This window comes from Cervus canadensis, chromosome 27 (genome assembly GCF_019320065.1).
Source record: "Cervus canadensis isolate Bull #8, Minnesota chromosome 27, ASM1932006v1, whole genome shotgun sequence".
Lineage (NCBI taxonomy): Eukaryota > Metazoa > Chordata > Mammalia > Artiodactyla > Cervidae > Cervus > Cervus canadensis.
The window spans coordinates 2093287-2106661 of NC_057412.1; the positions used below are offsets into that span (position 1 = coordinate 2093287).

The 13375-nt window shown below is 38.1% G+C and overlaps 1 protein-coding gene across 9 annotated transcripts in view; it reads left to right on the forward strand.

The window, feature by feature from the left end:
• SYNJ1 (synaptojanin 1) overlaps positions 1-13375 on the forward strand; it is an 89168-nt gene that overhangs the window by 30776 nt on the left and 45017 nt on the right. For all 9 annotated transcript variants that reach the window (XM_043448880.1, XM_043448883.1, XM_043448881.1 and 6 more), the window contains exons 6-11: positions 150-233; positions 5446-5507; positions 7343-7439; positions 8919-9088; positions 9813-9894; positions 12601-12753. In XM_043448880.1, coding sequence (XP_043304815.1) covers positions 150-233; positions 5446-5507; positions 7343-7439; positions 8919-9088; positions 9813-9894; positions 12601-12753 — 648 coding nt within the window. The remainder of the gene's footprint in view (positions 1-149; positions 234-5445; positions 5508-7342; positions 7440-8918; positions 9089-9812; positions 9895-12600; positions 12754-13375) is intronic.

Genomic DNA, 13375 nt, shown 5'->3' on the forward strand with positions numbered 1-13375 from the left:
TCAGCTTATTTATGGCCTATTTTGACTAGTTTGTTAGGATAATTTGTTTATGAGAGATTGGTCAAGAGATATAACTGTTAGTAGATTTGTCTTCTGATGTAGAGGTAACAACTTTGTGGAAATATTTTACCCAGTATTTTTCTCTGTAGGTTGTGTACTTAGATGACTCTGTTTCTTCCTTCATACAAATCCGGGGATCTGTCCCATTGTTCTGGGAGCAACCAGGATTGCAGGTATGTGTTTTGATTTCTTTTTCTCTTCAGAACTTTTCTTATTTTTTTAAACTTTCAGGTTAGCTTATTAGTTCCTCGGATAATTTTGTTACTCAGTCTAATAATGTTACCTGGATTTATAACTAAATTGTATACAAATCCTGGAATTGTCCTAGTTATTCTTTCCTTCAGTGTTCTTTCAAATATCCATAGAAATTCAGCTCCCATATTTCATATTAAAATTTCAGTGTTTTCATGGAACATTGATTTTCAAAGTGTTTCTGTATTTCTTATCTCCGTATATAACAATTAAGTGTCTGTAGGCAGAAAAATGTAGTAGTTAAAACAAAGCTTCTGAAACTAAGCCTCTCAATTTGAATCCTTAATACTGCTAGCTGTGTGATCTCAGGCAAGTGATTTAACCCCTTTGTGTCAGTTTTCTTATCTGTAACATGGTAATATTAGTAGTTCCTGCTTCTTAGTTTCTTACAACCCTTACCTAGTTCTGACCAGCCAGAACTAGGTAAGGGTTAGCTGAAATGGCACCCCACTCCAGTATTCTTGTGGGGAGAATCCCAGTCCATGGTGTTGCAAAGAGTTGGACACAACTGAGTGTCTGAGCACGTTTCTTGTTATTAAGCATATATCTAGGAATTCCCTGGCAGTCAGTGGTTAGGACTCCATACTTTCACTACTGAGGGCCCAGGTTAGATCCCTGGTAGGGGAACTAAGATTCTGCAAGCCATGCAGTGTGGCCAAAAAAAAAGAGGAACATATCTGCTAATGAAATTTTACTTTGCAGTTCGTAATAACTTGGGACTTGTCATCTTCAATATTGTTCTCTGTTTTGCTTTCTGATCTTTTTCCCCCCAAACTTTCCTTTTGTTCAGTAAATGTCTAATCTTAAAAATGTAAGATGTTTTTTTCACATTAGTTCATAATATTGGATTGCCCATACTAGTGTGACTTTGCATTTTATTTTTATTCAAACATGTTTAGTCCCTAAAGTATAAGTTACATTCATTTTGGGCTTCTGATAAATACTGCCTAGTAAATTCTGTGCCTCCATCTATACTATTGAGAAAAATGTACAGGAAAAAGAAAATTTTGCCTTCATTTACTTTGATTTAGTTCACAGCTGGGTCTCTCACATTTTAGGATGGTTATTGTGGAGAAAAATTGCACACCCCTTGAACCTTTTCAATAAGGGAATTTATTCAAGACAGGCTAAGAATTAACAAGGATTAACACTGATGCTGCTTTGCTAAAATTCTTGAGTTCTTGTCAACACCAGTTTGAGTCATGTGGGTTTCATCTGTGGCATTTTGGTGTAACTTAAATAGATAAATTTCTTCCTGGGTCTCCCTTAGGAAAGAATACCAACCCTACCCCGTTTTTGTTTTTGTGACCAGAGAAGGATGTTTGGAATATTTGCTCTAAGAAATTTCTAAAACCCTGCTTTGATGGGAGGTGAATGCTTTTGGTTTTGAGACAGGCTAGTGTAAGAGATTCTTCTAGTCTATTTATAGGCCCTCTGTTTTACTGCTTTCTGTGTTATTTTCTTAACAAGTTCAGAATTACAGTGTTTGATTATTCAGTAATGTTGGGTCCTGAGTAGTTACATGGAGGGATCCTCCTTGGGTGGGACTTCCTTTTGACTTCCTTCTTTGTTCTGTGGCCTGTCCTCACAGATAATTTGGCTGGATAATGTCATTTGATTATGGGCTGACAACTGTAGATTTGAAAATTGTACAAGATAGTAATAGAGATAGAGATAGTAATTTTTGAGACCTCAAGACAGTCCAACAATTCTGCCAAATCATCACTGAGCTGGCCTGTCATCTTGGGTTGGGTCGAGGGTTGCGTCAGTGGTTCCCAGTTGTTTAGCATGTAGTTTTTAAAGCCAACCTTTCTTTGACCAGAGATGGATTAGTTTCATGAATATCTTTTATCATTTTCCCCACCACTCTAAAAGAACAGTTAATAGAGGAATGAAAATAATAGATACTGACTTTTTAAAATAAAAATATCAAGGCCCTAAGTTCATTTTTGACTTAGAGTGGTTGTTAGGTATCCTGAGTGTTCTTAGGGCTGGAATTTATTTTCAGGGCTCCTTCAAGTTAGTCACTTAGTAAGCTGTTTCACTTCAGTGGGCACGGACAGAGTCCTTCCTTGGCAGTTGTCCCTTGTTCTACCTCTTTTCCTCCATGATGCATTCTTCTCAGGTTCTTGAGATATTTTAAAGGAATCTTTGAGAGTGATTTTAAAATGCAGATTCATGGCCTCAACTTCCCATCAACTGAAGTAGAATTTGTTGGAGTAGGGCCAAGGAATCTGCATTTCAACCAAGTACCCCACCACTCAGATTAGAGAACCTGGTGGTAGTGGATCCTGCTCAGCTGCTTTTGCAGCATATCCAGACCGCCTGCTCCAGCGGCCAACCCTGAGCCAGCCAAGGCGGCCCCCTCATGCTTAATACCAGTGCTGTCTGAGGTCTTGGACTTCTTTTCATTCCCACTTTTGTCATCTTGGTTAAGGTCTTCATAGTTTTTTCTTGCCTGAAAGATTCTTACAGATTTCTGACTGGTCTCCTCCCAGCTTTCTGGCAGTTCTTAATGAAAAGTGAAGTGAAAGTGTTAGTTGCTCAGATGTCATCTGACTCTTTGCAACCACATGACTGTAGCCCACCAGGCTCCGCTGTCCATGGGATTCCCCAGTCAAGAATACTGGAGTGGGTTGCCATGCCCTTCTCCAGGGGATCTTCCTGACCCAGGGATTGAGCCCAGGTCTCCTGCACTGCAGGCAGATTCTATACCATCTGAGCCACCAGGGAAGCCCCTTTCCACTTTTGCTTTGTTATGCTTATCAGATCTAGATACCCATTTCTTCATGTTTTGGCTTCCTCTGCCTGTCAGACTTCATGCCTGGCTATTTTCTAATAGGAATCCTCTGCTTCCAGAATGAAGGTTTGATGTTCCTCAGTAGCCGACTCAGATTTCATGGAGTGAATTCTAGTCACTCCTCCACACTGATCTCTTCATGAAATCCTTGAGTTCATCTCATGTGTATCATTCTGTACACATTCGGGTAGATAATCGTGTATCCTATGAGAAATTCAGTTTCTATAGTGACGCCTCAGAGAGAGCTTGCAGTCTGTTTGGGGAGACAGTCCTTTTATGGAAAAGGCAAATATCAAAATCAATTAGCTTGAGGCATAATAAGAGTTGTCATAAGGTGCTACACAGATAAGAGTGACATTTTAATTACTGGCAACTCATTAATTTTATTTATGATTTCCTTTCTTTGAAGTTATTTAGCATTTATAATGTAAAGTGTTCCTTTGATACTATATTATTGATATTAATTGCTTACATTAGTCTTAAAAGATGGTAAGCATCATGAGATTTATGCCCTGCATGGTATGGCACACTGAACTTTTGGTTGAATTCAAGTTACAAAAATAGGTTAACACAAAGCAGTAATATTGCTAGAAGATAATGTTCCATACCACTCGAGTATTCTTGCCTGGCAAATTCTGTGGGCAGAGGAGCCTGGTGGGCTGCAGTCCTTGGGGTCGCGAAGAGTTGGATATGACTGAGTGACTAACACTTTCACTTTTACCACCCATGACATGGCTTCTAAAAATATCTTTGATGCAACTTTTTTAAAAAATTGAGTAAATGGAAAATTTTATTACATTTACAAAACTCTTATAGGAGTTTTTCTTTAACATTAAGTAGCAAAACCTAGTCTCGTCTAACCAACATATTGCTGTAAGAATTATGAATTGTAGCTAGTTTTGTATATGTGTTGGGGAGCAGGTAATAGGGACCAACCACAGCCATTACCAAAAAAAATATGAGGAAGCTTGTATTTTTTTTCTCCTTCTTGACAGTTAAGAATACTGTGCAAGATGAATGTTAATGAATAAACAAAATGCGAAGTCTTGGACTTTTAGAGAGTTAGAGGGCAACTACCTGAGATGACTCCAGAGAAAAAGTATGAACTTCATCTGACTTCTCTGCCACCTAAAACACACAAATGTGTCCTGGAGCACACATCTTTCAAAGCTTCAGATTTTATACAGTCTATTGTGTACTAGAAATGAAATGAAATAGAGATGTGACATTTGGCTAATCAGTTTCTTACTAAGAAGGAAAAGCTCTAAAGAGAGTCCACTGATTTCTCAGGACAGTCATTCAGTCATCTCAACAGGAGAGGGAATGCTGAATGAATGATAATACTGTTAATTCAGTTTGGGACATGGATGAGCATTTAGAGCTTATTTTCTGGTTTTATTTTTCCAACTGCATGACTGCTTTGGCACTTCTCTGTGCTACCTTTAAAGTCATGTTATTCACAGATTAGCCAGGATGAATTCCAGGGAACCTTGGGCGCACAGTCTCAGGGAAATATTTACAGGTGAAACTCAGGGAAATAATCTGGTCTCCCTGTTGTATTTCTTCTTGGCATCTTTTATATCTCTTGATTCTGCCTCATCTCTCTCCCACTTTTCCTATATGAGAAAAGAAAAACTGTAGCAACACACAGTAGGTAGTTATTTTCCATCTTGTTTAATTCTTATAACCCAAATTTCAAAATATGCTGTTGTTTTAGTTGTGTGCCTGAGAGATTGACTTGGAAAGTCTTTTTCCAGGAATGGTTATTTTTAATCTATGGGATCTTTGGTGAGAGATGAGTGAATAGGGTATTCAGCATAACAGAGAAAAAAAATATGTAGACATTGCACTTGTAGGCAGTCTGAAAGAGTAGATGTTTTGGTCAGGAGGCCTGTATTGCCATGGGAATCTTTTTTTTGGAATGAATGATGTTGCTCTAAGAGGACAGGTTTCTTCACTTGCCTGGGTTTGTTCTTCTGTTGCACGAATGACAGTGTCTGCTGACTTACAAAGGCCACATATTTAGAACTGAAGACAAGGTAATGTATATGAAAGCACTCTTAAAAATATCTTACGTAAATAAAAATTCCTGTTAGTTTACCAGTGTTGCATAATGCTCTAGTTTTTGTTGTTTTTTTTTTAATGAGGTTGTGTTTTAAGAGATAAAAAGGAGAAACCCCTAGAACTTATGACTCCTAGAATATCACAAATGACAATTACTCAGCTTACTACTGTGTGCTTAACAAATGAATTATTACATAGAGTAAACAATGCTATTTCTTTTGTCTGCATGTTGGCTTTTGGTATGATTAAGCATATTTTTCTTGTCTTAGGTGGGATCCCATCGTGTTCGTATGTCAAGGGGATTTGAAGCCAATGCACCCGCTTTTGACAGGTAAGACTGATGACTTTTATATATTGCTGTGAGTTTCTATGTTGCTAAGTAGTGAGATTAGTTGCATTTACTGCTTCATTTCAGCTTTTGGGCTCTTAAGTAAAATTTCTTCTTGACTCTGATTAAGTGGAAGATAGTGACACTCATGAATTCTAGGAGTGGTGGCAGTAAGTGTGTAGGTCTTGACATCTTGGCCTTAAAACTACTTTTGATGCGTGTGTTATCCAATATGGTGGCTGTTAGCCACGTGTAGCTAGCTCTTGGGCATTTGAAATTGACTAGTCCAGATTGACGGAGAAGGCAATGGCATCCCACTCCAGTACTCTTGCCTGGAAAATCCCATGGACGGAGGAGCCTGGTAGGCTGCAGTCCATGGGAACGCGAAGAGTCGGACATGACTGAGCGACTTCACTTTCACGTTTCCCTTTTATGCATTGGAGAAGGAAATGGCAACCCACTCCAGTGTTCTTGCCTGGAGAATCCCAGGGATGGGGTCGCACAGAGTCGGACATGACTGAAGTGACTTAGCAGTAGCAGCAGTCCAGATTGAGATATGTTGTAGGTATATAATAGGTACTGGATTTCAGACTTAGTGCAAAAAAAATGCAAAAAGCCAGTATTTGTTTTGCATATCAATTACATGCAGAAATGATATTTTAGTTGTATTGGATTAAATAAAGTATATGTAAATTAATTTGACCTTTTGATTTTTACCTTTTTAATTTGCCTTCTGGAAGATTTTAAATTATATCTGTGACTTATGTTATATTTCCTGTGGATGACTTTGCTCTCTAGACTCTGGACTGATTAGAAGCTGGAGAGACTAAAGGATCCTGTGTGCGGCCTATTTATCTTAAGGCTGGAGCTGTTCAGGAGCTCTGAATCCGTATGGAGTAGGCAGTGTCCTCACATGTGAGGTGCAGCCCAGTGCCCTCTGCCCTTACTGCCTTGCCAACCCAGCTGCATGGCTCCTGGTTTCCATGTCCACCCAGCATTAGCCTCAGGGTGGAGAGGGGGCCAGATGACTCTGAAAGCTCTAGCATCAGTTCAGTGCAGTTCAGTTGCTCAGTTGTGTCTGACTGTTTGCGACTGCATGGACTGCAGCACGCCAGACCTCCCTGCCCATCACAAACTCCCGGAGCTTACTCAAACTCATGTCCATCGAGTCGGTGATGCCATCCAACCAGCTCATCCTCTGTCATCCCCTTCTCCTCCCACCTTCAGTCATTCCCTGCATCAAGATCTTTCCAATGAGTCAGTTCTTTGCATCAGGTGGCCAAAGTACTGGAGTTTCAGCTTCAGCATCAGTCCTTCCAATGAATATTCAGGACTGATCTCCTTTAGGATGAACTGGTTGGATCTCCTTGCAGTCCAAGGGACTCTCAAGAGACTAATAGAAAAACCAAAGCTTTGACTAGATGAACCTTTGTTGGCAAAGTAATGTCTCTGCTTTTTAATATACTGTCTAGGTTGGTCATAACTTTTCTTCCGAGGAGTAAGCATCTTTTAATTTCATGGCTGCAGTCACCTCTGCAGTGATTTTGGAGCCTCCCAAAATAAAGTCTGTCACTGTTTCCATTGTTTTCCCATCTATTTGCCATGAAGTGATGGCAAATAGATGATAAGTTGATAAGTCGAGAGAAAATTGCATTAACTGACTTTTCACAAATTCAGAGGTTTGATTCCATGTGAAATGGATTTGTATATAGTTTTGCCAATCCTATGTGTTTAAAATACTGCCGTGTAGGTCCTGGTTAAAAGTGGGTTCCTGTTTATTGAAAAAAGTTTTTGACTTATCACTTGACATACGCTTACTTCCTTTCTACCTTTAACAGGCATTTTAGGACACTTAAGAATTTGTATGGTAAACAAATAATAGTAAATCTGCTTGGATCTAAGGAAGGTGAACATATGCTAAGTAAGGCTTTCCAGGTAAGTGATCATTATTTCCTTCTGTTCTGGCCCATGGACACCTAGAATGGTGTTTTAGAAATAATAGTCAAATTCTTCCAGGAGTAAGTTCTTCCTGGAAGAAGATTGAGTACTTGTTGGAACCATTAGTTCTTTGAAGGTAGTTAGGCAACAGTTGCTGAAATTGGGATTATAGAAAGCTTTCAAGGCATTGACCCTGTTTTCTAATCTGCTTGTTTATGTAGTGGAGAAGCAGAAGAATACCCTCCTCCTAAAAATGTTCATCAGTCACTGGCAGAAAGATACCAGGCAGTTTCCCCCTTCATCTGTTCATTGCTTTGCCTAGTTCCTATAAACCATAGTCACTGTTTTAAATCTATGAAATTGTGAATAAAGCATTTGTATACACACAGGACTTCTTATACCAATGAATGAAAATTAGAGAATTTCACGTAAGTAAGAACCTAAAGAAATGTCTGACTTCTAAATAAAACATTTTTCATAAATGTTTATTGGATCAATAATGAATTGATATAAATTATAGTGTTACATAAGATTATAACCTTAAACCAAATGGCTAGAAAACATTTTCTCATGTTTAAGCTAACGAAGTCCAGGATTAATTATTTGACTATTTTGTTTGAATATCATTATTAAATAAGTTATACTTTAGAGAGTGACTTTTTATTGTAAGCTTTTAAAACATTAGTATATATTGAATGAAGGTATAAAAATGAATTCTTCAAATTTTGATGAGCTTTTCCTTAGAAATCAATTACTTTGTTTTGAGGTTCTGTAATAGATATAAACAGTCATTATATTTTTATGGTAAAAAATGAAATGCTGGTTGTTGGAAATAATTTTTCATTTTCTAAACCAAATGAGAATGTTAAGTTCCCTGATATTAATTATGTAAGACCTAACTAATTTCTCTGGAATAGTATAGGAGGTTTCAGGAAAAGGATGCTGTAAGATATTAGCAGGTAATTTTTCATTTTACTGCCAGTGGCAATGAAAGAAAGCTTTGTGAAATTAGTAAGATTTCAAGGACCTGCTTAGATTTTCATTTAAAATAAACTTTCCATTTATAACATTGTGTTGATAGAATCACATTTGGTTAATGTTTAAATGGATATTTTCATGGTGGCTCAGACGGTAAAGAGTTCGCCTGCAGTGCAGGAGACCTGGTTCTATCCCTGGGTCAGAAAGTTCCCCTGGAGAAGGGAATGGCTGCCCACTTCAGTGTTCTTGCCTGGAGAATCCCATGGACAGGGAGGCCTGGTGGGCTGCAGTATACGGGGCCGCAGAGGCAGACACTGCTGAGTGACTAACACTTTCCCTCCCTCGGCGCCCAGTGAGTGGTTAGGGGTCTGCGGTTCACCGGCAAGGCCATGGGTTTGATCCCTGATTGCGGATAGGGGAGCCTGCCTGCCGGATCTGCAATTTGCAGCCAAAAAAAACCAAAGAAGAATTAAATGAATATTGTCTTTTTATTTTCAGAGTCATCTGAAAGCTTCTGAACATGCTGCTGATATCCAGATGGTGAATTTTGACTATCATCAAATGGTTAAAGGAGGAAAGGCAGAAAAATTACATAGTGTTCTTAAACCTCAAGTCCAAAAGTTTCTGGATTATGGAATTTTTCATTTTGATGGAAGTGAAGTTCAAAGGTTTGACTTCTCTGTTTTTCCTTTCTTTAAATCGGAACTTTTGTGTAATGTCATCTAATGTCTTTATTATACCTGATTCTAAGCTCGTTGTTCTCCCTTTCTCACGGTAGCTAACCTCACTGGGCACGTGCTGTGTGTGGGTCAGGCAGTGCACGTAGTCTTCACAGTGATTAGTAACAGCTGTAGGGTCCGTTCTGTTGTTAGCCACTCACACTGCAGGAGGTGGGGGCTGAAAGCTATCGTCTTCCCACGTCACGTAAGTAGAAAGTGTTAGAGCTCAGATTCATCTGGCTCCAAATCTCATGCTGCTTTCTCGTAAAATTAATGTCATAATATTTCTTAACCTCAGTAAAGATTATTTAATGCAAATAAAAGACATTGGTTATTGTCTGTTCTACTGTAGAACTGCATGGTTATAAATCTGAATGTATGTTTAGCTCCTGACTACTGGCCTCGTTAAAAATAAGTGGATGTGATTGAATGGAGAGATATGTAATAAAGAGCAGACAGCAAAATGTTAGTGCTTGTAGAATCTGGATGGTGGGTATATGGATGATCACTGTAAAATTCTTTCATCTTTTTTGTGTATTTGAGAATTATACAGGAGAATTGAAGTGGGGAGAAAGTAGATGCTAAATTTTAATCAGCTTAATTTTTCTGTTTGTTTTAGCTTTTGTTATTTTTGTTTTAAACTGCCCATTTAGTTTCACTGAATTTGTTTCAGGTGCCAGAGTGGTACAGTTCGAACAAACTGCTTGGATTGTCTTGACAGAACAAATAGTGTGCAGGCATTCCTTGGATTGGAGGTAAAAAATAATAAAATATGTGTATGGAACTTAACATCAAATTCCTTTTTCAGTGCTTTTGTGATATTTATGTTTGTCATTAATTATTTTTCACAAAATGAAGTTATGCTTCATTTTCACAAATAAAGTTTTACTTCACTTCTAGGTTTTTTCTTTCAAGTAGTGTCCCTTTTCATTTAAATGTTTCCTTTATCTGTTCTAAATGCTTTCTTTAGATAGCTTCTGTTCCCTTTTGTTGTTCCTTAACTTTGCCTTAAAAAAAGAGCCTGCTATTTATACTGTTTTAGTCATTGTCTCACCTGCCTGTCTTTTGGATAAGCAAAATATATATATATTTATATTTTTTATTCTCAATGTTGTCATTTTTAAAAAATAATTTTGCTTATCTGTTTTTGGCTGTGCTGTTTCAGTGCCGCATGGGCTTGTTTTCTGGTTGTGGCAAGCAGGGGCCGCTCTCCTGTTGCGGTGCTGGTCTTCTCATGGCAGCGGCCTCTTGTCGCGGAACCCGGGTTCCAGCGTGCTCGGGCATCAGCAGCCACGGCTCCTGGGCTCTAGAGCATAGGCTCAATAGTTGTGGCCCACCAGCTTAGTTGCTCCACAGCACATGGGCTCCTCCCAGACCAGGGATTGAACCCATGCTTCCTGCGTTGGCAGGTGGATTCTCTAGCACTGAGCCACCAGGGAAACCCTTGGTATTGTCTTTTTAAAAGTCCTTTTGGAATTAAGGAGGATCTATTTTCGCATGTACAAGCCTATAGAATTATATTTTTAACAATCTAAACCAGTACAGTTTACATAGCATTTTTTAAAAAATTGCTACCAAAACCAGGATCAGATGAAAAATGTCATTGTTAGAATAAAAGTGAATGAGAGCCAACTTCTCTAACACACTCTTTGTTTAAATTTTTTCTTTAGTGCTTACCTATCAAATTCAGTCTCACTGAGGCGTCATGGCGACTGTGTGACACACTGTAGCAGCACTTAGGCTCCCAGCCTCGCCGCCTGCGCAGCTCTCAGGGTCGTGGGACTGCGCGGGGTCTCATTTAGTTCCCTAGGAGCCTGGCATAGCTCTCCAGCACTGCAAAAACAGGAATAGAAAGCAAAGGCACTTACTTCCTCTAGCAAATGATCTTAAATTTGGCTAGAATATTGGTTAATTAGTTACTCTGCAGCTTAGATTCCTTCAGTCTCAAAAGGAGAGTACCATGTATAGAATTTCCTATTAGAAAAATGTATTTTTCATCTAACTAAATTTTGCTGTTTTGCCTTTTTTGAAATCTGTTGTTGAGGATTATCATTATAATTTAGAAAATATGACAGAAGAAAAGTGAGAGCAGGCATTTGATTATTGGGATTGAGTTTTATGAGATGTCTTGGGTTTGTGTCTTTAGCCACTTCTTAAGTGGCTAAAGACAGTTAGAGTAAGCTTGTGGAACACTTGAACATCTTCACTGGAAGTAGAACAAGTGTTAGTTTTCAGAATCTGACTTAGTGGACTACCCACTGTTTGTTATTAATATTAGGTGTGAGAATACTTACTCCCTAGTAGCTTGACTGGTTACAAAATATACTGCAAGTGTAACTAAAAGCAAACTACTTATAGTGAAGACCAGTTTTGCCCAGTTCTTTGAATAAAGAGGAGATGATAAAGGAGAACCTGGAGGCTTGTTTGTTTTATTCTACATGCCAGTAAAAGAACAGCCCTCATATAAGTCTAGGCAGTTGGGTTAGACCCAGTATAGAGTTTTTAATATTATTTTAGTTTTTGATCCCTGTGTAATTATGGATAATCTCCATAATACCTTTGATCTTATAGATAAGATAAAAGGAAACACAAGTGGGAAGGAATTGAGTAAAACTACAGGGGCATAGACTATGACTGGATTCCAAATAAGAGAAATAGACTGGATAAGGATTATACATTGCTTTGACTTTGCCAGGCTTTAAGCCTAAGAGTCATTCAGAGTAAAGATTTCTAAACACATATGCTGTGATGAGGGAACACACATCTCAGTAGGATGTATAGCTCCAAGATCCTTGCATTCTTCAAATACTGTGTTCCCCCTACTTCTCCCTTATATACTTTACTGATACAAATTTGGTATATTCAGAGCTGTCATGACTTTATTCAGAGATATGACTTATTTAAAAATTTTGATATCAATTCAAGAGCAGCTCTGCTTTTCTCATAATCTCCTGACCTTAATTACCCAAACATATAGAACCAAATGCAAAAATTAAAGAAACTTATATATATTTTTAAATAAACTATATTTCTCTGCTCCAGTGGGTGCTGTTGCATAATTATTCTTTTAGGTGAACAGGATAAACTAGTCTGATTTATAGGAACATTTTTTTTTCTTCTTTTGGTCCCACGGCTTGTGGGATCTTAGTTCCCCAACCAGGAATTAAACTCAGGCCCTTGGCAGTGAAAGCAGGGAATCCTAACCACTGGACTGCCAGGGAATTCCCTAAAGGTTTGGGACATTTTTAAACGCTTAATATCATTTAACCAGAAAAAGTTCTTGCTACTACAAGGATTGAGTACTGAGTTACCCGTAGGTTTCATTGATGTGAATTTTCAGAATCCAGACCCACAACATCCTGTAACTATAAATTTTTGGTTTGCTTCTGGTAGTTCTTAAAAGGTCACATCATAAAGAATGTATTTATATACTTATAAAAGTTTCTTTTCTGCTATTTTAGATGCTGACTAAACAGTTGGAAGCTCTTGGTTTAGCTGAAAAGCCTCAGTTGGTGACTCGCTTTCAAGAAGTTTTTCGATCAATGTGGTCTGTGAATGGTGATTCAATAAGTAAGATTTATGCTGGAACTGGAGCCCTTGAAGGAAAGGCTAAGGTAGATCTAGATTATAAAAGATCCTCTTTTTTCTTCTTTAATAAAGCTTTAAATGAACTCTTTTAGTAGTTTTTTTTTAAAGGTATCTGTTTTAGAATTATGTTTCATCATATTTTTATGTCCTCTTTATTACCTCCTTCCCTAATGGATACTAATGATTGAATGGATAGTTATTTCCCTAGGTTTGAGAGGTATATTTGTATGAGATATTTAGTTGTTTAGTGATAATCTACTAGGCTTACATATGTATTACTTCCAATTTTTTTAATGATTTTTCACTTGCATATGTATTTTAATTTTTATACTGTTTATTTTGATTAGAAATATGTTTTTTTTAAGCCTTTGCTTTTTTTTTTTTTTTTTTTTTTTTTTTTTTGTCACACAGGGCAGCATGTGGATCTTAGTTCCCTGGATCAGGGATCAAACCCAGGCCCCTGCAGTGAAAGTGCAGAGTCCTATAACCCCCAGATTGCTACGGAATTACCCAAAATATGTTTTTTTTTTCTTTTTTTAATTAGGGCCGTCTTTGGTGGCCCAGTGGTTAAGATTCCATGCTTCTAGTGCAGTGGGCGTGGATTCCATCCTTAGCTGGGGAACTAAGATCCCACAGGCTGTGCAGCAC